This window comes from Stigmatopora argus, chromosome 12, assembly GCF_051989625.1.
Source record: "Stigmatopora argus isolate UIUO_Sarg chromosome 12, RoL_Sarg_1.0, whole genome shotgun sequence".
Classification (NCBI taxonomy): domain Eukaryota; kingdom Metazoa; phylum Chordata; class Actinopteri; order Syngnathiformes; family Syngnathidae; genus Stigmatopora; species Stigmatopora argus.
In genome coordinates, this window is record NC_135398.1 from 107,540 (window position 1) to 131,373 (window position 23,834).

General features: G+C 48.5%; 2 protein-coding genes and 1 long non-coding RNA gene across 5 annotated transcripts in view; all 3 read right to left on the reverse strand.

The window, feature by feature from the left end:
* The window catches only part of LOC144085491 (uncharacterized), a 3,585-nt gene extending 2,022 nt beyond the window's left edge, over positions 1 to 1,563 (reverse strand). Inside the window, exons 1-2 of the long non-coding RNA XR_013304154.1 lie at positions 1,520 to 1,563; positions 103 to 261 (exon numbers count right to left, since the gene is read on the reverse strand). This is a non-coding gene — a long non-coding RNA (uncharacterized LOC144085491). The remainder of the gene's footprint in view (positions 1 to 102; positions 262 to 1,519) is intronic.
* Positions 1,564 to 3,351: 1,788 nt separating this feature from the next.
* Positions 3,352 to 17,936, reverse strand: LOC144086364 (serine/threonine-protein kinase N2-like). 2 transcript variants are annotated; one of them, XM_077616282.1, is made up of 24 exons: positions 17,645 to 17,936; positions 15,706 to 15,945; positions 14,108 to 14,272; positions 13,759 to 13,894; positions 12,388 to 12,542; positions 11,665 to 11,794; positions 11,443 to 11,588; positions 10,824 to 11,037; positions 10,518 to 10,703; positions 10,340 to 10,449; positions 10,132 to 10,275; positions 9,986 to 10,061; positions 9,750 to 9,906; positions 9,532 to 9,664; positions 8,808 to 8,944; positions 7,469 to 7,544; positions 7,034 to 7,125; positions 6,707 to 6,883; positions 6,455 to 6,517; positions 5,665 to 5,741; positions 5,403 to 5,545; positions 5,228 to 5,335; positions 5,065 to 5,145; positions 3,352 to 4,431 (listed from the first exon to the last, which is right to left on the reverse strand). In XM_077616282.1, the coding sequence occupies exons 2-24, from the start codon at positions 15,820 to 15,822 to the stop codon at positions 4,228 to 4,230; spliced, it is 3,027 nt and encodes a 1,008-aa protein (XP_077472408.1). In that variant the 5' UTR covers positions 15,823 to 15,945; positions 17,645 to 17,936; the 3' UTR covers positions 3,352 to 4,227. The 2 variants fall into 2 exon arrangements, with proteins under 2 accessions (XP_077472408.1, XP_077472409.1); XM_077616283.1 differs by lacking the exon at positions 15,706 to 15,945.
* A 238-nt stretch (positions 17,937 to 18,174) lies between these two features.
* On the reverse strand, positions 18,175 to 23,816 carry LOC144086367 (heparan sulfate 2-O-sulfotransferase 1). Of its 2 annotated transcripts, XM_077616291.1 has the most exons (7): positions 22,926 to 23,816; positions 21,572 to 21,792; positions 21,388 to 21,473; positions 20,656 to 20,794; positions 20,443 to 20,540; positions 20,211 to 20,368; positions 18,175 to 20,124 (listed from the first exon to the last, which is right to left on the reverse strand). In XM_077616291.1, exons 1-7 carry the CDS (start codon positions 23,047 to 23,049, stop codon positions 19,901 to 19,903), a joined length of 1,050 nt encoding a protein of 349 aa, XP_077472417.1. In that variant the 5' UTR covers positions 23,050 to 23,816; the 3' UTR covers positions 18,175 to 19,900. The 2 variants fall into 2 exon arrangements, with proteins under 2 accessions (XP_077472417.1, XP_077472416.1); XM_077616290.1 differs by lacking the exon at positions 22,926 to 23,816 and having other exon boundaries at positions 21,572 to 22,805.
* Between the last annotated feature and the right edge of the window lie 18 nt (positions 23,817 to 23,834).

A 23,834-nucleotide genomic window follows, 5' to 3' on the forward strand; every position in this document is an offset into this window, starting at 1 on the left:
GCTTAGCCAAAATGGCCGCAAGGGAACCACACGAGCTGAGCCAAAATGGCCACAAGGGTTAACCCTTACCCTAACACTAATCAATTACAAGAAGTAACTTACTTTTGACAACTTCAACGATGGCATCCACACGTTGCATTCTGGGATACATTATGCATTCTTGGATCTGTGATGCATTCTGGGATGTGCGCATGTCGTCACATGTCGTCAATTGGACGAGTTGGACCCATAGGTGACGTGATTAATGGTCGGTAGAAGAACCTGTAAACAAACCCCGTGTTTACCATCCTATTTAGAGCTGAGGTACTTTTTACTTACAAACCCAAAAATTACAAGGCACACCATCATCTGAAATTCTTATAATTTAAAATTAATCCTTTAATGTCATTCTCATTAAACCTTTATCAACACGAATCAAATAAACCCTCCAAAAAATATTTCAAATTCAAATGTTCACACTGACCATTGTCACAAAAAGTTGCACCCAATAATACGACAAGGGACCTGTGCCTAAATGGCCACAAGGTGGCAGCAAGAGACCATATGACCTTAGCCTAAATGCATACCTGTCAACTTATACGTTTTCCCGTATTTTATACATTTTTTGATCATTTCAAATTGTGTACGCCGTATAACAACTTTTGTACGGGATTTTTTTTAAGTACGTTTTTTGTAAAACGGATCTCGTTTTACGCATTTCGGCTCTAATCCGGATCGTCTCGGTCACTGGTAGCAGACGAAAACGTCATCGTCAACTGCTAATATTGTCATGCTTTAAGCATGATATGCGCACACGCATTCCCCTTTCACACGAAACAGGAAATGATTTAATCATTTCCTGTTTCGTGAAATGATTAAATCATTTCCTGTTTCGTTTTTAGGCAGCTATGAGTCATAGCGCTTGGGTCCGAATACATTCACGGTCGCGTCAAGACAACCACTTTTACGTGCACCCTATGTGAGTAAATATGTGCCGCGTTGCATTTGTACGGTTTTCTATTGCTTAATACGGGGAATTCCAATCATTAATACGGGGAGGAATTGGCCCAGGTTGACAGGTATGTAAATGGCCAATGGCAATAAATATACTGCAATAATTTTCTACCAATTATTTATTGCTGACCCCTGTGAAGAAGGACTTATGGCCTATCCTAACCGCGTTTTTCCATACCTATTTGAGCTGCGGTACTTTTTACTTTGAAAAAATTACAAGTGACACTGACCATTGTCACAAAAAGTTGTACCCAATACCACAAGGGAAAACCAGCAACCAACAAACAAAACGGAATTTCTTTAAAATGTCGAATATAAGTGAATAAAATAGCTAATAGTCGCCACTTTGAACAAAACTTAAGTCTCACGGGGGTTTGGAACATTAACATTTAATTCAACAATTTCGACGAGGCGTCACAATAAATAGTTATAATAAACTAGTTTCAGCAAAAGATGCGAACGCCAAATGAACGTGTCAGAATACGCCAAAACGGAGAAAAACATTAATCAATGACAAGAGACTTACATGACTGCTTGAGACGGCTTTCGACTTGTAAAATGGCGTCCCACACGTGGGAGGCTTGCCTAGGCATTCCGGGACACGCGGTGCATTCTGGGATACGCGCATGTCGTCAAAAAGTTGATGTCCATGACTTAGTAAATCTCGTAATATTATTTTTTTCTCTCCTAATATTATTTTTTTCCCTCCTAATATTATTTCAATCTTGTAATATTACACGAAAATCAATGTTGTGCTCACACAGATTTAACGTCGGCAAAAGTTAAAGTCTGGGAATCCAAACAACTTCCGGTTTACGAAACATAAAAACACCATGACTTAGTAAATCTCGTAATATCATTTTTTCCTCTCTTAATATTTTTTCTCTCCTAATATTACTTCAATCTTGTAGTATTACACGAAAATCAATTTTGTGCTCATTCAGATTTAACGTCAGCAAAAGTTAAAGTCTGTGAATCCAAACAACTTCCGGTTTACGTTACATAAAAATAAGGTACAAAATGACTTTAACCTCATATTTTAAAGATTTTAATCATGTATTAGTACAATGTTCATTGTATTTCAATTTTCAATTCTATATGTGTATAATTGATCAACCAAACAAACATGCGTGGTGAGTATTTGTTCAACAAATATGGATATTACAGCAATAAAAACGAGATGGAAAAGATTGCTATTTGATAATTCAACAGAAAGAGCGGCTGTGGTCATTAGCGTTTTGGGACAGTAGAACAACAGTGCCGGAGGGGAAGTCGACGCAGCTGGATCATCCTACTTGGGCTTGTTGTAATCAATTCCATTTTAGTCCACGTATCATTTCCAAAATCTCCCGCAAGCTCGACTCCAAATAACTGTTTGTTTGCGGGACAGGACGGTCGGTCACGCCTTCTTTTCTAAATTAAATTTCTTTTTTTAAGAGCCAATGTTCTTAAATCACTTTTTCAAATTACTTTTTTAATTTTGGCTATTTTAGTGTGATTTGTGGTTTATATTTGGCTCATTTTATTATATATTATTTTTATATGGCACTTTTTAACTGTTTTTTATGCACTTACTTACCTCAGCACTTACCATATTTACTCGCATATAAGCCGCATGTCGGACCAAAAAAAATGACGAGGGCTAGAGATGAAGGGCATTATCTCCTATCCTAACCCTAGCCGAATAAATAATAAATTACTTTAATAATAAAACCCTCGGTGGCCCGGTGACACGAGTGGTAAGCGTGTCAGCCTCACAGCTCTGGGGTCATGGGTTCAAATCCAGGTCACGTCCACCTGTGTGGAGTTTGCATGTTCTCCCCCGACTTGCGTGGGTTTCCTTTGGGTACTCTGGTTTACTCCCACATTCCCAAAACATGCATGGTAGGCTGATTGGACAATCTAAATTGTCCCTAGGTATGGCTATGGGTATGAGTGTGCATGGCTGTCCGTCTCCACGTACCCTGCGATTGGCTGGCCATCAATTCAAGGCGTCCCCCGCCTCTGGCCCGAAGTCAGCTGGGACAGGTCTCCCTGAAGTCACAGGCTTCACTTCTTAGCTTGTCGCCGCTTCTCTCTGATGTATGAGGAGGAGCCAACTCGAGGGCAGAAAGCTTTCTGAATCCCACGACTGGTTAAATCTCATTATAATAGTACACACATTCAATTCAATTCAACGTTTACCTTTTGCTACACAAGACTCATGTCTAATTTGTGCATTCATGATAGGCAACAACACAATGATTGAAAAAATAACTTTTTAAGCAAGGGTCATAAATTGTATATTGTTGTACCATCCATCTTGTGTGCCTTTTTCGTCACGTGCACAAGTAGTTAATAAAACGAATGCTTTCAGAATCACTGTGTACACAAAGGATTTTATAATAACTTGTCCACCGCGTATTATTAACAAAAATGACCAAAAAAAACTAACCATGAACAGCACTTGCAGCATTGGAACAGGTTACCTACGACTTGTCCGCATTGGTGAAGAGTGGTCTTCAAATTTGAAGGCGTATCAAGAAAGATGTCAGGTTGGAGCCGTCCAAACTTGGCTAACCCTAACTCTTAAGCATGGCTTCACAGAGCATTTGGGCAAGGGTCTAGATTACCAAATACAACAGACGACCAAATAAAAAAAAATATATATATAAATCTTTCAAATAAGTATTCTGGATGATACTTTTGTTCTAAAAACAAAGATAGACTATGGCAATTTTGATTAAAAGGGGGGTGGGGGGGGGGGTCTCTCACCCTAATACTCTGGCAACATGTGCAAGTGACATGTAGATGATTTAAATTCCAAATCTCAGGCCAGGGTCCAAGAGGTCAAAGGCAATTTTCTTTTTTTTTGCCCAATTCATAAACGGGACCCCAAAAAAGATGGGTGTACTGGATTTGGAAAAAAATTGTAGTAGTCATGCAAGATATTTTGTGGGTTTTCAGTGGTGCTTTGAAAAGACTTGCCTCAACTACAATTTTGGAGGAGAGATCATTGGTGAGCACAAACACACATCAATATATAAAATATACCACGGAAGAAACTGTACAGATTCAAATCAAAGCGGAGACAATGAATAGGTGTCCACCAATGCTCAGGGTGGCCATTTCCTGGTGGGTCTATATGTTGGCTTTGGGGTCAGAGAGTCAGAAACCTAACCTTAACACCTCCATTGGTTTCTTCCACAAGATTGGTAAGAAAAGTTCTTTCTCCAAAAGAGTGTCACTTTGCCGCTAACACCAGTCGGCAATGTAATCGAAGTCGGAAAACAGCTTCTGCTCGGCCAAACTGAGCGCCCGTGGCTCCCTGGGCGGGGTCAGGACCGGGGCCTCCGAGGTGAATTCCTCGTCAAAGTTGCTGACGTCATTGGCGCCCAAGATGGTGGGCAAGAAAGGGGGCTTGACTTTCTTGGACAACAAGCCATTCCAGTCCAGATTCTGAATACAAGTCAGAGAGAGCAGATTATTAGAAATTTCAAGCTATAAAGAGTCCTTTACAAACATCCATTCACTTTGCGGATAGACACGCAATGCATTGCGAATGGTTGCAATGGTCAGCGCAAACGCACTACAAAGCCACGTGTAGTAGGCACGTTACTCAGAGAGTAAAAATCAAGGTTGGATTTTGTCACATTCGCAGTTGGACATTCCCAAATTCACACACAAATAAAGAGGGAAAAGACAGTCCTCTGGATTTTCACTTGACTGGTTTCAGTGAGCGAATTTAAAGGTAGACCACTAAGCCACCGGGACCCTGTCCCACTCGGTCTTTGATGTAACTCAAAGGCGAAAAGGAATGTTGTTTAACCATCTGTCTGAATATGGAGGGATTTGGAGTGGGACCATAATTGCACTCAAATGCCATATTACGGCCTACAGTAAGCGTACACCAACCGACGCTCATTTCTATTATTCAGAGGATTTAGACCACTAAATCTTGTTAACTTCAAAAGAAGTTTTTTTTCATCACTCCCGCCATTTATTCGATTTGATTACCTATAACCAACACCCCACCCCACAACCCCCATGGCTCCCACCCATCTCGTGATTATAGGAGATTGAATTTCTCACCCTGAAGAACAGGTGTTTCTTGACCTCCTCAGCATCCCGTTCTCCCGCTCCGAGACGACGCTCGGGGCTTCTTCTTAAAAGCTGGATCCGCGGCGCACCGGTGGAAAAAGAAAGGTTGGCAAAAGGCTAGCATTTGGAAGGCAAGCTCCGGTCTTGTACGTACCCTCCTCATGATGGAGATGGCTTCCGTGGAGAGGAATCTCGGGTAGCGCACTTCGTCATTGACGATGCTGTCAAAGACCTCTTCCTCGTCGTCGCCGGGGAAGGGCGACTGCCGGGGATTTGATGGTCAGGTGGGCGTTTGCGAGAAAAGGGCGCACCAGCGACCGCTTGCTTACCTCCCCCACCAGCATCTCGAAAATGAGCACGCCTAGCCCCCACCAGTCCACGGCGCGGGTGTACGACGTTTCCGTCAAGACCTCGGGGGCCAAAAACTCCGGCGTGCCGCAGAAAGTGCTGGTTCTGTCCCTGAAGCCCATCCCTCAAGAGCACAGGGACAATGGGAAGTCAACCAAAGCGAAACGGCGCCAGTCGCCGGCGAAAAAAACAGCCCTCCCTCTCCATCACTCCCTCCCTCTCCCCCGCTTGCTTTCGTTTCACCTTCTTTGCAAAGGCCAAAGTCTGCGATCTTCACGTAGCCTTCTGTGTCCAGGAGCAAATTATCCAGCTTCAAGTCTCTGCCCAAAAAAAATGGCTCATTGTTTTTGCATTTCTTTTTTTGTTTTAACCCGACGACAAAAGCACCACGGGCGGCAACGCGCAACACTTTGCTCAGTCTAAGTAGCATCTGCCCTGCCCTTCAATGCCAGTGGTCTTTTTTGGGGAGGAATTTCATCTCTGGCCAAATAGCTCTCTGTTAACACGACATTTTAACAGCAACTAAAACAATGATAGCTTAAACCGCAAAACAGGACTTGTTTACCCGACTGCAAATTTCACTGCAAATCCAGTCGGTCTTTATACTCATCATGACTTGTGGTCTAATGTGGAAATGGGGGGCTAACGGTGTCAAACGTATCATTTGCACGCAACTATGGAAAGAAGAGGGACGGCAAACCACGGGACACCTTTTGGTACGTGCATGCTTGGGGATTGTAAATAAAGCTGCATTTCCATTCCAATCAAAATGGCCACGTGCAATGACATTTGTCCAGCGTCCTGACCGGAATGAAGCAATCGATAAAAATGCAAGCTGACTGCAATCTCGCAACTAAGAGTGGCCCGCTTTTGAAGTGTGTGATTTTGTTATCGCTCATTTTCAAACGGAGCGACGCCACGGGTAATGTACGCCTATTTGAATTGCGGCGGCGGATGGAGCGTGGGTAGGCAGGCAGGCAACTGATTGGCAGAAGGGGAGATTCAATCTTTGGCCCACAAAATACTCACCCACCTGTACACAATTTTGTGATCGTGCAAGTATTGTAATCCCAGCACGACACAAGCGGCATAAAATCTGCAAAAGACAAAGCGTTTACGTCAGTTCAAGTCACGAGACGACAATAAAAACACTTTTCATTTCAAAGGCCCGCTTGTCTCTTGAAAGGAAAATTGAAAATTCCTTCCCGTGTGGAGTGCCAATTTGAAATTTGGACAAGGCGACGGCCGCACTTAGGAAAAGGCGGGGCCTTCCTTTCGCACTCACGTGGCCCGCGGCTCAGAGAAGACGTCGGCGTGGATGTGCATCATGAGGTCGCCTCCCGCCGCGTACTCCATGACGAAGCAAACGTGCTCCCGCGTCTGGAAGCAGGCAAATAAATTGACCAGGAAGGGGTGGCGCACGCTGTTCACCGTCTCAAAGATCCTCTTCTCGCACATCAGACTACGGGAGGGAGGGAGGGAGAGGAGGTTGGTATACAAAAGCCGTTAATTTTTGACACTCCAATCGTTGAGCGGGCGCCAATGGCGGGGATAACCGTCCATTGATCCCTTCTTTCTATCGCCGCCGCTACGATATCGTTCGGGCCGTTACCTGTCGACTTCGTCGCGAGCCACAATGTCGCCTTTCTTCAAAGCTTTGATGGCAAACATTTCACCTGTGCTTTTGTACTCCGCTAACAAGACCTGTAAAACAGAAAACGGCTTCAGACGAGCGCAAGAAATTTTCCCTCGGACCGTCCGAACGGCACTTGTCAAAGGGTGGGATTGGTGCAGGCCCCCCTGAAAGCAATTCATTTGGATCCCGTTTCAGATTCTGGTGGTTCGCACAAACTCGCACGTGTTTATTGTTAACAATCTCTCCTTGAAATTGATTTGAATCGTCGGATCAGGACCGCGGAGAGGGAACAAGCCCAAAAAAGGAATAAAAACGAGGCAGTGTAAAGTCCCCGTACGGCGCATATCTTCTTCTGGAGACACGGGTTAGGGCTACTTGTACAATTGTTTCCAGGAAACGGGTGACACTGACCTTCCCAAAGTGTCCGCGTCCGAGAACCGCCACGCACTTGAAGTCTTTGAGGCTAAAGTGGAACTGTTCTTCTTCCCTGAACACACATCCGGGAAGAGATCAGGACAAAGCGTCCCATTGTCGCGGGTGCGCTCCCACAAATGCAAACTCAAATAGACGGCCAGGCCAGGGGGCGCCGCTTACACACGCGGACAAAATACCGTATTTTCACACCTACAGGGCGCACTTTTTCTGCAAGTCTCCATTTTTCGGTAAAATGGCCGGTGCGCCTTGTTTGTGCACTAAATTCAAATTTTTGTATGACTGCTTGAGTGACTGGTTTTATTTCTAGCCGACACGCTATCTATTGCGATCAACACAGCGGACGTTCACCCTAAAAATAGCCTCCCCGCGCTTTCCAAGCCTTATGGTAAATCCATTCGAAACATCCCAGGCAAGTGGCAAGGCATTTGACTTCCGTGTGCTCGTAGTGCTTTTAAACCTCAAAAACACTCAATACTCAAAGAAACAGCACAGTAGACCTATACAGAGGAAATGCCTGACGTGAATGACAACAGAATGCAGTTGTGAACGCTTGGAAAATGGACTGAAGCCATGGATCCAACACAATTTAACAGTGAGGAGGAACAGCTTTGCGAACGGCTTGGGAGTGATGAATGTCGAATAGCCACCAACATAGAGGTTCCATACAAAGACGGGCAGGCAGCGTTGCACGTGGAATGGGTCGTCGATGGGAAACGCTGACCCTGACAATGTTATGGAACCCAGCATTGTTGGCCAACTCTTTATGTCGGATACAGAAGATGAGGACTTTGACAGATTTGTAGATGTTTGCACACTTTGACTTACATTTTGGCGAATATACATTACGTCAATAAAACAAAATCAAACTCAGTTTTGCTCCTGTTGACCTTTCTTAAACATTCGCTAGCATGCATGCTATGTGTTATACTGCGTGTCATGCTAGCGCAACCATAGCAGTGCATCTTTTAAAACAAAGCGCCCTATGTATTGACAAAAAAAACTGAAAATACACTCGCAACTGAGACTGGGCCCTTTAGGGCGGTGCGTTTTTATCGGTGTGAAAATACGGTACCGCCAACTATTCTACGCAGGGCCGCAGTGAAGGCGGGCTTTCGTTCAAAACAAATGAGACGACACCTTTTCACCAATAGGGTGTCTTGCGGGTGTCGTCCGTCCACTGCAGGCGGGTTCCGCTCGTTTTGGATTAAAGCTCAGCGGCTCAAGTGCCCGGTTGCGAAAAAAAACCCAGAGCCGCTTTGGAGAGACTCGCTCAGATGGCTTTGGCACTCCTCAGTAAGTCAGGGAGCAGGTTTACCTTATGTCCGCATCTTTGGGGAAGACCCTGAGCTCCAATTCCGGATGCTGAAGCGCCGACTCCACCGCCAGGTGCAGATCGGGATTCGCCGCCACGCTGTTCCTTTTGTTCAGGAAGTCGAACGAGGCCAGCGCATCCTGAACAGAGGGTCAGCCAGACTCAGACGTGCGAACTATCCAGTGTTTCGCCGCCGTTGACGCCGATAGACTTTCGATCCATCCAACTGGAAGGGCCCGACGGCGAGTAATAATGCAGGTACGAGCGGTTTGTTAGCCGTTGAATACGGAGAAGGTGTGGACTGGCCATAAAAAAAATCCGGGGTTTTTACAATTTGCAGTGTGAACTCCCCTTACATTGTCGCTTAGGAAAAAAGGTGGTCTTACAAGTAAGGAGGAAAAGTGGGAGGAATAAACACACAAAACCCCCACAAAACATTTGAAAAGTCATGCAAAATGGCCACATTTCGGAGATCATTTGGAGCGCCAACAATTTGTTGTTGGGTTTTTCCCCATAGCCGTCGGAGACCTGCTTCCTTTCAATGAAATGTTACGACGATCACCCAGGGGACCCGTACTTATTCAAAGCATTCGGCATTCAAGACGGACTCCATTTTTAAACGGTTAAGATTTTTCACACAAAATGTTTCATCTTCATTTGCGAAACAAATTCCGAGGCCAAACGCCGCGATGCTGGTATTGACAGGGATCCACGTGTCATTGCATACCTGCACTTCTTCCTTATCGGGCAACATGTCACGTGGTCCGTCCAGCGGTTCTCGGATGGCGTCGGGCGCCGGGTAGTACTTGGGTCCCAGGGTGGCCTCTCTGTCAAAGTCTAGCTTGGTCACAAAGGGGGCGCTGTGGATGGATACGCAGAGGAAAGGTTCGAGGCGCCACTCATGGGACGGACGGACGGAGTCCACGTGAAAAAGCCTCCACTCGCCTGCTAGGGGGGGGCGAACTGGGAACGCCACCGGAGCCGCTCTCGGCCGCCTGTGGACTGAAGGAGTTGGAGCTGACCGTCGGGATGGCTCTTCTTACCAGACGGCCCCAGGTGGCGATGTTGATGTTCATCTGAGGGGCTCTCAGGAAAGTCTTACCTGGTGGAAAATAAAGACACACTTGGGACTCAAAGGTCAGCTTTGGCAAAAACAAGCCACAAAAAAAGGAGGCGCTCACCTTGCTGCTTGGAGAAAATCTTTTTCTGCCTTTGCAATTTTGGTCGTCTCTCGATAACGGGATTAAAAAATGTGACCTAAAACAAGAGAGGCCATGGGAATGGTGCCCATAAAAGCGCGGGAGGGGCGGTTACTGGCTTTACAAACCTCGGCAAACAGCATCCCCTGCGGCTCCAGGTACAAACACATGCCGTGACGTTGGTTGTCCAGGAAGTCCTCCAGACGTAGGAACTTGACGGCGCAAAGCGAGCGCCAGTCACGCCAGTACACGGCGATCTCCAGCTCGCGAGACTGAAAAGCGAGGGCGACACGTGAGCGGGCGAGCGAGCCAACGAGCGTCCGCCGGTGGCGTTACCCTGTCCAACTCCAAGGTAAACTTGTGGTCCCAGGCCTGGTTGCCGACCGGCCTCCAGCTGGTCTGACCCACGACCGTGTTGTCCAACTTCAAAACGGCACTGATTTCATCTGAGGAAAGCCAGAGGCACTTCTCCCGTCAGGGCTCCGCCGCAGTTGGGCTTATTAGCGGCACTTACTGGAGAGCTCCTCGCTTTTGGCCACGCTCCGCGAGCTCACCCCGCGGTTGCGGTTGGCTCTGCTAATGAAGGACGAGCGCGTTTCGCTGGGGCTCCAGCCGGGCAGGGGGACGGACGCGGCTTTGGAGCGGCCGGGGACATTTTCCAGAAGGTCTTGACAGCCCATGAGCCTGACGTCCAAGGTGCCTGGTAGCCGAAGGCCGCAAAAAAAAAAAAAAATCCAAAAAAAAATCCAAATAAATAAATAGATAAAAATCAGCCAATGGGCCGTCGGGAAATAAGACATTTGGGCGCGCCCGGCCGTACCTGTGAGCGCAGCGGGCTTGGTCACGGTGCTGTACTGGTTCTGCGCCGAGATGAGGCTGGATCGCGGGCTGAGGACCGGCGCGGACAAAAGCGACAGTTCTTCCACGATGCCCCCGTTGCGCGGGTGGTTCTTGGGCAGTTCGCCCAGCCGCTGCTCCAACGAATGGCGCAGGAGGTCCAGCTTTTGGCTGGATTCATTGAAGCGAGCCTGGGCCTGAAGAGCAAAGTTAACAGAGTTATTTTTCCTATCACGTCCTGACCTTTCATTCATTTCTGGGGGAAAATGTCGGGCGTGTCCTCTCTCAGTCCTTTATCGCTCTGTATTTCACGTAACATCCCATTTGATTGAAGCGCATATGTCACCTCCTCATATATGCTGAAGCGCCTTATGGAGTGCGACAGTATATCTAAAAGGCGGACAGGCGCTTTAGTAAATTCAATCCATTGGACTTGGCTGAGGCACAAGCCATAGTAGTGGCTTTCTTTGTAAAAATAGACCGCAAAAGCGCCCAAAACTGTTGGACTCTCATTTTGCCACGGGCGAGAGGGAATAGACCAGGGCTTAACCACCCATTGAGGTCCACAACAGACGGAATCTTTGCGCAAATGTCAAAATTACCTCTAAATGCGCTCTTTTCTCTGCGACTTTTCCTGTGCCCAGGAGTTTCATAACATTCTTGGCTCCCTCCGCTACAGCCGACTCTATCCTGGCATGGTGACACAACTCCTCCACCCGAAGGTCTAAAGGGCTGATGATGGCCTTTTCTGGAGGACAACCAGCAAGTTGACTCTCCGGGACATTTTTCCAGGTCAAATGGTGGAAGAAGAAGCAGCGTTTTACCAATCACGTCGCTGCTCTCGAAGCTCAGCTCACTGGACTGGCTGGCCTTGAGGATCTGCATCCTGATGAACTCGATCTTCATCTTACTGTCCTGAAGCAACTGCTGCGCCGTGGCCAGTAATTTGCGATCCTAGAGGCAAAAGATTCAATTGAAGCCATTGAAAGGGAATCTCTCTGGAATCAAAAGAAGGAAGCCAACTTCCAAATGGACCGTGCTTTTCTGTCCACCACATTTGGCCTTTGGCTTGCTGATTATTAAAAGTCAGGTAAGGTGGTAAATGAGGGAGTTTTGGCAACCCAAAAATAAAGAAATAACCCTAACCCATAAAAATCAGGTTCACTAGAAGCCAGAAAAATTATTCTAAATCATAACTCATTTTACCCTGAGCACGAGAGAAGCAACAATGCCCGTTAAAAGCTTGGTGAACAGGACACAACACGTCACGTCACGTCGCGCCAAGGCTAACCGGCGGCTATCATTCTCCCTTCTGCAAAGCGCAGGTCTCTTTTGTGAAACATCCAATGAGTTAACTGTAAAGACTCTCATTAAAGTTGTCATTTGAGAGTCTAGACTGATTAAGAAATCAAATTAACATTCGCCTCGCGGCCACGAAACCGAAACAAACAGAATGACAGCGAGTCTTTTTTTTCCCCTTCGGCGGGACGTTAACCCATGACTCGCCGACGACGACGGGGACGCACGCGCACGCTGGCGGAGCCTACCTTGGAGGACCCGTTGGAGTACATTTGAATCATGTTCTCGGCGCCCTGTTTGACCTTGAGCTCGATGTCGTTCTGTCTTTTCAAGGCGGCCAGGCGGCTGCTGCTGGCGCACGTTCGGCTTTCCCTGTTTGGGGTATCTGGGGTCAAGGGGCATTCTGAGGAGAAAGACGCAAAGGGACAATTAACGTCTTAAGACATGCACGCGGGAAACGACATGAGACCAACGCGTTCTGTAGCTCAACGGAAAACTACCCAAAAAGATACGTTGGGATTGCTGCTTCACTTCAACGCAAAGACAAGATGGTGCAGCGGGTGAATCCCAGCGGGAAAAAAAATCTGCCTTGCCAATTTGGGACACAAGAAACTTGAATTTCATTTTTAGGATGCTTAAGCGTGGACAAAATTGTCACGGAATGCCAAGATTTCCAGGAAGAACGCAAAACAGCTGTTGTCACACGTCTTTAAAAGCCACTGCTACTTTAGCCAATCAAATGCGACAATGTCACATTGTCCCGCGCGGCCCTCACACATGGACAGAAAGACAGAAACATCCAATTGTCATCTGGTTGCGACTTTAGCCGGACTGTGGAATGCCACAACGGTTTCAGTCTGTGGAGAATGAGTCACCGCCAGAGACTGAGTGGCTTGCGATACGCTACGCCCAATAATGAACCTGCCATGTTGACAAAATGACCGTGTCTAGTAAATAGGGACATTTTGTTGCCAATGAAACAGTGAGATTGCTTGAAGCATAGAGTAAAGCAGGGGTGTCAGACTCAGGTTGGTTGGCGGGCCGCTTTAACGTCAACTTCATTTCACGTGGGCCGGACCATTTTAGATATATTTAGATTTTTTTCTTTTATAAATGGATTAAAAGCCCTTAATATTCCGTTTTTTATAGATCTAAAACAATGTTTATTTTAGTTTTTTTTATTTATTTTTAGATTTTACAAAATGATTTTTGAACTAAAAACAGAAAAAATGGATTAAAAAATGACAACGATTGATTTAAAAGGGGGAAAATCAGGAAATTCAATATACATCTATACTCTTCATTTTTAATTTGATCCTAAAACAGAAAGTCGGCACTCATGATTTACTTTCCCGGGCCACACAAAATGATATGGCGGGCCAGATTTGGCCCCCGGGCCGCCACTTTGAAACATGCGGAGTAAAGTGAGTGAAAAATAAAAACACAACAACGCAACAAGAGAGTGTGTGTGTGTGTGTGTGTGTGTATGTATGTATGTATGTATGTATATGTATGTGTATATATATATATACACATTTTTTTTTTTTTATAGTATTAATCTAATAGGACCAGGTATCTCACTTATCGCACAGAAATGTAAAAGCATACGCTTGCGTTACCTTGTAATTCTTCCGGATCTTTAACCACAATGTGAGCGTTGAGCTCCTGTAGCTCCTGGTGAAGCTCCTCCACCTTTTTGTTGGATTTTTTCAGCATGTTGTCTACATAAGCCAGGCTCTTCTTGTCCGTGGTGACCTGTGAAGGATCGGCACAAGTTTGTCCGGTGGAGTCTACACCTGATGCCGTCGTACTCGCCCTCGAGGTCAAGTCATATTCTTAACGTAGGCAGTTAATAAGCTTCCCAAGGGTTGATCTTCCCTGAGATTTCCAATGTACGTGATGGTCAACTTTTTGAGCCAGCGACTTTCTGTTCTGGACCGAGACGACGAGAGGTAAATCCGAGCGTACCTTGCGCAGATTCTCCGCACCTTCCTTGATCTTGAGTTCCTTTCGGATCTCGCGCCGAATCTGCTCCTTGATCTCGTCCAGTTTCTGTTGGACCGTGGTGTCCGAGAGGTCCAGATTGTTGCCCAGGCCCAGCCGCTCGGACACCAAGTGACCCCTGCCGTCGCCCTGCGAGAGGAGGGGAAGAAAGATGTTGCTTTGGGCGTGGAATTGCGCAAGCCTCCACCATGTCGCTCTTCCTATCCAATGTCAGCGGGCATTACGAATACAGCGCAGACGTCCTACTAGCTGACCTTCATAAATCAAAAGGTCAACTGAGGGATGGATGGGAGCCCGGCGAATGAAGTTGATTTGCAGGCCGGAGCCCGAACCCAACCCAACCCGAAATGTCATTATTGATTTGCGAGGACTGGGGACTCCCGAATCGGGAGGAGGAGAGGTCATTTACGATAACAAATTAAAGCCAGTCTTTTGTAACGAAATCGAAGTGAATCAAGACTGGATAAACATTGACATCTTTTATATGATAATATAGATGTTTGCTGATCATCACTTTTGCCAGTACAACTGTTTAAATGGCCGCTCGCCGTCGAGGTGCCAGTCTTTTTGCTCTCGTGCCAAAGCAAAGGGCCACATTGACTACGTTCAGCGAAGCCAACGCAAGTTTCTCTAGCATATTCAACAATGGATTTGAAGCTTTCCCACACCTCACTCTTAACGGTGCGTGTTTGTCTTTTCACTTCTCCTGTCTTTAGTTTATCCTGAACTTCTTGCTCCTCCATATGGGGGACACCAGGTCAAAATAGATGCGGACTTGCGTAGGGGAAGATTAATAAGAGGGCGGCGTTTACGTGACATGCGCAGAGAATGCTCTGGCTCTGCGGCTCCAATTGCAATTACATTACAGCACATTCTCTCTTTTATCCAAAGTATTTATTTTATAACAAGTATTCCTTACTTTAGGAGCCACACATTGTTTTAATATACATTTTCTTAAACATACATGTATTTCAAAAAGTCAGCGAGAGAGACCACACATCGTTTAGTATATTTTTTTGTTTCAGCGAGAGAGAAGCCCGGCTCGACCCGAACCCGAAGTAATGATTGACATTTTAGGCCCTACCCGACCCAAATTGCAGGTCGGGCTTGCCCCTAAGATCTCACCTCTAGGGAGGAGTAACCGTTCCAATAGAATAATGCCCATTTGAAAATGACGGCCTCAACATTTAGCCAAATTGGCCTCCTCGCTTAAACGGAGACGTACTTTTTTTTGAAAGAATGCATTGTATGTGCCGTGAGGCCTTCGACGGATTGCACAGTTGGAGAGTAACAAAAACCAACAACTGGAGAGATACATGGACCTCGGGGTTAGGATGGACGGGGCGCGCCAGACATCAGCACCGCGGGAGCTTTGGCCTAAGCTGCTAACGCCGGCGCATTAAACATTTTTAAAAGACGACGGCCGATTCGCGAGCAATGCTTAGGCTTTAAGGATGAACGTCGGCACGTCATTCCGGAACAACGCCGCCGCTGCCGCCGCCGCCGTCGAGTCGTTCGTGGCAACCCGACGCAACGCGACCCGACCCGCTTCCGAAGCTTACCGTGCCGACTTCAGCTTCAGCCAGCTCCCTCTCCAGATCGGACGACCAAAGCGTGCCGCGCACGTAGTGCTGACAAGATAAACGCTCTTCGCAAGAGCCCCATTCAAGTTGCGCCATTGCCAAGAAGAGGCCGTGTAACGCGTTAAGCTCGCAGTAACTCCTTGGCCATCCGCTCTCATTGGGGTTTTCTCACGCCACGCCGTCCCATCTCGTCTTTTGCGCGCATGCCGGGAACATCCACTGGAGAAGGAAGATAAAACGTCTGAGCGGCCACGGCCAAATCCCTATTAGCTCCTCAATCTGTGAGGTCAGTGCAGCCCGGAAATGGGATCTAATCGCCCTCTGGTGGCTAAAATTAACCCTGGTTTAAAAAACAAAACAAAACAAAAAACAACCACAACCCTGGCCACCTATCAAGAGCCGGCCGGCGCGGTACGTGAGAAGAGCAAAGACTAAAAAGCTAGTCCGGGACGACAACGATTCACCCCGCTGACAAGAGGGTAGGTACTTAAAAATCTCAGCCAGCCGCGGTACCAAATGACATTCATGAATAAATTGCTTCAAGAAGATGACATATTCACGAGCCGCCGTTGACGGCATTCCATTTCGACGCGGGGCGATCGTTCGCCGTTCAAATGAATTCCAAAAACCACGGCGCTCGGTTGAATCTTTGACCTCTAACGTCATCCCACGTGTCTGAAAGGCTTCCTGGGTACGTTATGGCCTAAACCTTTGAATCATTTACCTGTTCGAAGGGAGGAGGAAAAAGTTTTGATAGTGTGTGGAATTTGTGTGTGTGTGTGTGTGTGTGTGTGCGAAAGAGGCTCGTGATGACTCATACTGAAGGCAAACACTCCAGAATAAGAGAATAAATAAAAGGCAATGCGAAAAGGCCTCGACGCCCCGTGAGACTTTTCGGCTTGACGCCACAAACGGATGTTCCTAGCTCCAATGGGACGGTGCTACTGTTCTGGGTTAGGGGACCAGATTGGTGAAAAGGTGTCCGTCCTCTTTATGGGTTGGAATGAAAAGCCACACCCGAGGGGGCCCACAGTGGAATAGTTTAAAAGCGCTCCTCAAGGGCCGTTGTGGGTGCAGGTTTTTGTTCCCACTGATTCAACACAGACACTTTGACCCATGAGATTTCTGCAGAAAACAAGAAGCACCTGACTGCAATCCACTGATTGTACTTGTAGGACACCAGATTGGTAAAGGGTGTCCTCTTTATGGGTTGGAACCAAATCCTGCACACCGGCACCAATTGCGGGTGACCCAAAGTGGGTGCGGGTATGTGGGCTTCGTTTGCCCACCCCTGCCCAAACCCAACGTAAGCAAGCGCGAGCCATTTGAACAGGTCAGGACACTTCACGTGTGCCGTTAAACTAGTCCAAGCACTTTGTCAATTCCCAATTGGGAGACGGCACTCCTCCGTCAAGTGGGAGCAGGTAAAGGGGAACTCGTGCCTCCAAAAAGTTTACATTGGTCGTTTTCCAGGTGACATTCCCACGTGTTCTGAACAAGTAACGCGAGTGACGACAAGTTGCGGGTCGGATAGATGGTTGTCAACAATGCTAAATACAGTCAAGTCTGAAAGTACGACTCATCGTTACGTTAGCTACAAGTTGACGTGTAACTCGAGCGGGAGTTCAACGTAGAAAGTTGGCCCATGGAGTGAACAGAGCGCCACGATATTATTATTATTATTTTTTAATTAAGGACAAGTTACGGAGAAGTTGAAAAGTTCGCAGAACGGTCGAGTCCCCCGCAGGCCTCAAATCCTGGGAAGGTTGGCCTCCAGCAAAGCAACTTTTCCGACTAACGAAAGGTCTCGGCTTAGTCGACCAAGCCGCCAAAGAGTTCAACAACCCCCCCTTCCTTTTCGCCCCGAGCCTTGAGAAACTTCTCGAACTTTTACTCAAGAGTTGTCAACTTTTCCTACCTGCACGGAGTCGGCGGCCATCTTGCTTGTCGCCTTGGAATCAAATCCTACGGGGAGAGAGGAGGGAAGGAACTCGGAAAACAAGGGGGGGCGGCTTTGGACCTTTCCCGACACGGACGTCGATTTGCGCTCATCTCGATTCGGTCAAACGTCCCATGCTTCTCTCTTCCGTGTGGTTAACTGCGAAAAGTCAACGAGTCGAAGAGTCGAAACCGCCTAGCTTTCCCTGTCCCGGTGCCGTCGGCGAAAGAGGCGGTGGTTAAGGGTGGAAGCGTCCGCCCATGTCGGGGAGTCGAGAGCAGACGAACAACCCCCACCCCCTCCACCTCCCCGATCCCCGACGCACACACACACACACTCGCACACACACTCTCTCTCTCTCACACACACACACTCCATTCTCTTCTGTACACCGGCATCCTTTGGTGGATACATAAAGGAATTACTCGGCACTTTATGCAGTAAACTCTTAGTGTAGATAGACATGTATTCGCAGGCAACCTACCTAAATAAGAATGAGCTCTCTTGGGTGACTTGATCTGACATTTGCTTTACTATCGTTCACACATCTCAAATACTACTTCAAGCTGTCATTTCATTTTTTGTGTCAATTACTTATGCATGTTTACAGCGTCCCTCCAAAAAATGCCAAGTAATATCTCCCACTTGTGAAGCGGGACGGGCCTCTCGTCGCCTTTCGGCGGCCGGTCCATCTTCCGGCCGAGGCTCCGGCGCTTTGGTCGCAGCCACGCTTTCCCGTCCAGGGATCCTCCTTTCCGGTAGGAGAGCGGCCACTCTCGCCCAGCCCAGACCTAGCTCGGTGGTCCGCGAAGGGCTCGGAGTAGAGGTGCTGCTCCGGAAGCGATTGGGGCGCCTCCCTGGTCCGGTCTCGCCAGGAGGCCCTAGAGCCCGCCTGGAGTGAGTGGGCGGGCGGATTAAATTTAAGTGAAATCACTACTGGAGAGAAGCAAGTCGAAAAGCCACCAGTGACCTCAGGGGTCCCCCAAGGGCCGCCGCCGCCGCTGCCGTGGCTCCGCCAAATCCCGAGCAGGCAATTGAGCTTTCCGCGAAGACGCGCGGCCACTGACTACAACCAAATGGTGGCACTTATCAGGCGCCCGATTGGTGAAAAGGCGTCGCTCGGTTTGTCCGAAAGCCAATCCTGCGGCCCTTTGTGGAACGCTTTGGAGAGAGTGGCAATTTCAACCGCAAATGATAATTCCTCCTATTTATAAACAACGTTGCGGGAAAGTGGACGCCAAGCTCATCGCTGATAGAAAACAGACCGCGGTGAACATTAACCAAAAGCAAAGCGCCCTCTTTGCAACAGACGGCCATAAATCATCGCGCATTGGGGAAAGAGAAACGGAGAGAGGGCCCATAAGACTTTGGATGTGTGATTACGCACAAAAAAAACAGAAGCTCTAAGCGTAGTACAAAATGAGATTAAAGGGGATGAGCCCCACTATTGGTGATTGGCCAGGGATTAGTTGAGAATGCATAAACTTTCACTCACATCCTTTATATGTCGCTTTGAATTTTTATGCCTTCGAAAATAATTCTTGAATATGTACTGTATACAAATTTAAAATATTTTAACTGGGAAAAAAAATCCTAATCCAAACTCTTTTTTGACTTCCAAAAGGTGGGGGCACTAAACACAAACAATATCAAGGATTTATGTTGAATGAACTTGCTACTATGTAAATCAAAGTTGAATTTCAAAAATTGACGTTATGAAACGAGATGGTCGCAAATGAAAGGACAGCTGGCCTTTCCGCCTCATTTCGTTTCGGCTCACCGAGTCTCTGTCGCGGCACCCGTGTGAGAGGGCTGGCGACGATACGGGCCTTTTCGCAGAACAGTCATTAGGGAGCGGGGGCGGGGTTAGGGAAATAACCCGGAAGTGGGCCCAGTTCATCAAGCGTAGATTCGCGAGCGTAAACTGATACGCTCGGGAAAACCACTGCGCTGCACTCCGCTCGGCTCGGCTACCGGTGGCGACGGGCGTTGGATCCTTTTTGATCGGAAGCCACGGTTCGCCGCCGCCGACACCGTTCTTTCCCAGCATCAGCCGAAACGTCAATAGCGCCCGGTGCCGGCTTTCCGTTCCGATTGAAAATCCAGCGGCGAGCGGCAAAGAACGGATAAAACGGTCGCGTCGCCGCCGTCTTCTGGAGGTCCTGCCGCAAAGGCCCGCGGGAGTCTAGGCGGCGCCGCGGGGAGGGGAATTTTCGGGCCCCTCTATTTATTGGCTTATTTTTTGGGGTAGATCTTCTCGTAGAAGAAGTTTTGCGGCAGCACGTAGAGTTCGCCGTCCTTTTCCCGAACGGCGTGCGTCCGGACAAACTGGAACTGCTCCAGGGCAAACTCGTAGAACTCGTTCTCCATCTTCCAGATGGCCGACTGCTGCAACTTGGCCGTGGACTCCCTGGTGGGCGGCCTCTTCTCGCTGGTCTTCCTCAAATGGGATTTCTTCCCTACGACAAAGGAGGCAGACGAGAGGGCGTTTTTGTCGCTCCTTGGCCTGAGGGTAAAACGGGGCAATGGGGGGGGGGACGCCGACCTGTTTTGTAGAGCTCCGTGGCTCCTCTGAAGAAGCGCGGCAGGGCCGCCTCCAGCATCATGACAAAGTCCTCCAGTTCTTCCGTCACTCCGACCAGCAGGTACTGGTTGAGCAGGTTGTGTTTGGCCCGCTCCAGAGCCCAGCGGCTCCCGGCGTTCCTTGGAAAAAAGGGCAAGGGGTCACGGCCGGGACGCCCCGCGGAGGCCGGCGACCCGACCTTTCCGCCACCGACCAGCATTCCGAATAGTGTCCGCAGAAGAAGGGAATCTGGAGCCAGAGCTTCTCCGGGGCGCAGTCGGATCCGCCGGCCGACACGCACTCGTCAAAAGTCTGAAAGGCGGCAAAATTGTCAAAGGTTGGAAGGGTGAAGGGACGGACGGACAGATGGACGGACGGACGGACAGACGGACGGGTGGGCAAACTGCTTTGACGGAGCGGGACCCACCTTCTTGTCGCCTTGTTTCCTGCGTCTCAAGCCGGGTCGGTAGTCGTCTCCGAAACGCAAAAAGTAGTAATAGGACACCAGGCGTTGGATGGGGTCTCGGATCACGTTGATGTAGATGGGCTTCCTCGCCACCCCCAACCTGAGCCAGTCATTTTCTCATCATCTCATGATCCTGCTCCATTTTTGTCATTAAAGAGCTCACGCGGAACGAGAGGAGAGAAAATTCGGTCTTTTTTTTTTCCCCCAATGGTGACAATGACAACCCATCCACTCTTCCAATAAAAACGATAGACAACAAATCCTCATCCAAGTTGTTTGCATTTGAACTAAGTCATTTTTCTGATTTCATTTTACACACATGAATTTCTTTGAATGATTTGACCATTTGAGCCAAATGCCTCCCTCTTAGACGACGGATCAAATCACGTAATTGCACTAGTCATTTGAATACGGGAGGGATATTTGACTAGTGATTCCAGAACCGGGAGAGGGATGGGTTAACCCAAAGCCTTCCTTCTGCTTTGCCAATTCCATTTCCCAAGAAAAGAATTTCACCTAGTTTGTATTTCTGCTCATTGACTAAGTGGTTCATTTGTTGTTGTCAGAGTTTAAAAAAAAAGGGTTAGGGGATTAACCTTTTGTCACTTTCTACATGTTGTTTTTGAAGAGGGCAACATTTTCACCCTAAGCTACGGGTGAAGTATCGAGTCAACGGTACGCCTTGTTTCTTACTTGCTGAAGTCCAGGAAGGAGACGTGGCCGTGGTAGAAGGCCGGCTTCATCTCCCTCCACGCCGTCACATTTTGGACAAAGCGCACCTGAAAGAGTCAAAAACGGCCCCGCCGCTGAAGCATATTAGCTGTAGAAGTCTACACAAAAGATTGGATCGGGCGCAGACGTGGTCTAAAGGGACGACCTGGTCCTGGATGGACATGACGGGGTTGTTCTTGGTGGTGTTGATGTGCAGCACGTGGTAGCGGTTCTTCCCGCAGAGGTCGTAGGCGATGTTGGTGAAGGAGGTGCTGGCCGTCTTGGGCACACGGTTGTAGATGACCACCGCCGCGTCGTCGTCGCCGTCGCCATCGGACGTCCGCCGTCGCTCCGCCTCCCGGGCTTCGCGCCTAGCCACGGCGCGCTCTGAAAGGGCCACGGCGAGCGCTCGCAAAAACAGAGTGCAAATAGTCTGCCGGAGCCTGTCCGAGGGGGGGGGCGTTTGACGGACGGGACAGGCTTTTCCTTCAAAGCACCAGAGGTCATCAGGCAGGGTATGGCTGGGCTGGGGCCCTAATCGCAGTCCCATCCGCCCCCTTTCAATTGGTCGCGAGTGGGACAACGTGAATAGACGGGCGGCCCGAGACGACAGCGCTCGAGGAGCTGGCCAGAAAGCCCGGACGCTAGCCGGACACTGGTGTCAACTCATTTACATCAACGTACAGTGCATACTACAATCTTTTCCAGAGCTGCCAACCTCCGTCGTTGAAAAAGTACAGCATACTGAAAATAAGTTCATCTTTGTGTTTGGGTCCTTCTACGTGCGCTTTACAGTCCGTCATTTGACCATGGGTCACCCTGACGTCGCACGGGCATGTTGTTGCGGGTGATTGCTGGAGCCTAACCCAGCTGACTTTGGACAAAAGGCAGACTACACCCTATATTGGTCGCCAGTCAGCCGTAGGGCACACAGAGAGACAAACGACCACACGCACTCACAATGACACCACCACCGGCAGGAATTGAGCCTGCGCCTGCCCGAACCAAAGTCAGGCAAGTGAAGCTCTACACCACGAGTTGGCCGTGCATGTTGTGCAACGTGCAAATGTCGGTCCTTTTGGAGACGGCGTCAACATGGGATATTTCGTCAAATAAGAAGGAATAAAGTTCTGCGAGTGTCTGGGTTTCTTAAAACTTTCATCCAAATTGCCATCCATTTTGCACTCATTCCGAGGAGGTATACTGAATTGAATTGAAAGCGTTATTGTCATTGACTTACCACAGTGCTGTGTACGCAGACAGAGATTTTGTTGGAAAATATAGAGAGATGCAGCAATGGCTACATCTCTTTGGCAGACGTTGACAGCGTGAGATAAATAGACAGATTGTTGAACATGTCGGTGAATCCTGCCAGATTAAAGCGCGCGGGCTATTGGGCTATTGGGCTTTGCCCATCCATACATTGGCGTAGTCATGCCTACCTCCCGGTATGGTACCATTGAATTATGCGCCGCAATTTCGTCATGGCTTGAGCAAAGCTTTGATTTAATGGGACTTACCGAGTTTTCCTCGGGACTCCTCGAGCTTCTGGATCTGGTTCTCCAAGAAGAACATCGCCAAGGCGAACGCCAGCAAAGCTAGCAGCTGCATCTTCGGCGGCATCATGACACGGAGCAGCCCCATCAAATCATCCAGAGAAGTAGTCCGTCAGTCCGGCAGTCCGGCAGTCAGTCAGTCCGTCAGTCCGGCAGTCCGGGAGTCCGGGAGTCCGGCAGTCCGTCAGCCCATTAGTCCATCAGCCCATTAGCAAAAGAGCAGAGGGCGGCCAGGAAGAGGCGATAGCGAAAAGCCGAGCAGCCGGTGAAAACAAAGCGGCGGGGGTGGCGGCGGAGAGGGTGACGACGACGACGACGTGCCCTTCACATTAAAATACAAGTCCGGTGCAAAATGCCCTTTCTTTGTTTCTTTGCCGGTCCCCCTTGCGCCCGTGGTCGCCGCGAAGCTTCCGCGGCGTCCACTTTCGGTATTTAACCGAAGGGTCCCACGGCCCACACTGTCAAAAGCACACAGGCCATTGGATGCTATCACGTACCTAGAGTCCACCGTAGACTTGAAACTGAAGTGACATCCCTTGGCTGGCAAAGCGACGCGAGTCTCCCACGCCGCCTTCTTGTGTGTGGCAAAGTTAAGAAGACGCAGATGTCCAATGCATCGAAACGTTCATTCAATTTGGCTCATTTCCTTACAACGGATTATGATTGATCATTTCGGTGCTTTAAATCGTTTGCTTGGGTCGTGTCTGGTCTTTTGTTGTTGGCGGACTTGCGAACCGAAACATCCAATATGGCGCGCGCGTTAACGGATTGTGGCGACCCTTTCGAGGCGTGGTCTCGAATTGTCTATCGTCTCTATTCGTCAGTGTTTGTTGTCCGTCCTCCCCCGATTGGGCAAACATAGGCAGCGAGCGC

Coding starts and splice junctions, on each gene's coding strand:
- LOC144086364 (XM_077616282.1), bottom strand. CDS start 15,822: ATGGCGCAACTTGAATGGGGCTCTTGCGAAGAGCGTTTATCTTGTCAG. Junction 10,276..10,339: donor TTACCTTGGAGTTGGACAGG/GTAACGCCACCG, acceptor CTCGCTTTTCAG/TCTCGCGAGCTGGAGATCGC. Junction 10,062..10,131: donor AGGGGATGCTGTTTGCCGAG/GTTTGTAAAGCC, acceptor CTCTTGTTTTAG/GTCACATTTTTTAATCCCGT.
- LOC144086367 (XM_077616290.1), bottom strand. CDS start 21,955: ATGGGACTGCGATTAGGGCCCCAGCCCAGCCATACCCTGCCTGATGAC. Junction 20,795..21,387: donor TCCTTCCTGGACTTCAGCAA/GTAAGAAACAAG, acceptor TGACTGGCTCAG/GTTGGGGGTGGCGAGGAAGC. Junction 20,541..20,655: donor GGAAACAAGGCGACAAGAAG/GTGGGTCCCGCT, acceptor GCCGCCTTTCAG/ACTTTTGACGAGTGCGTGTC.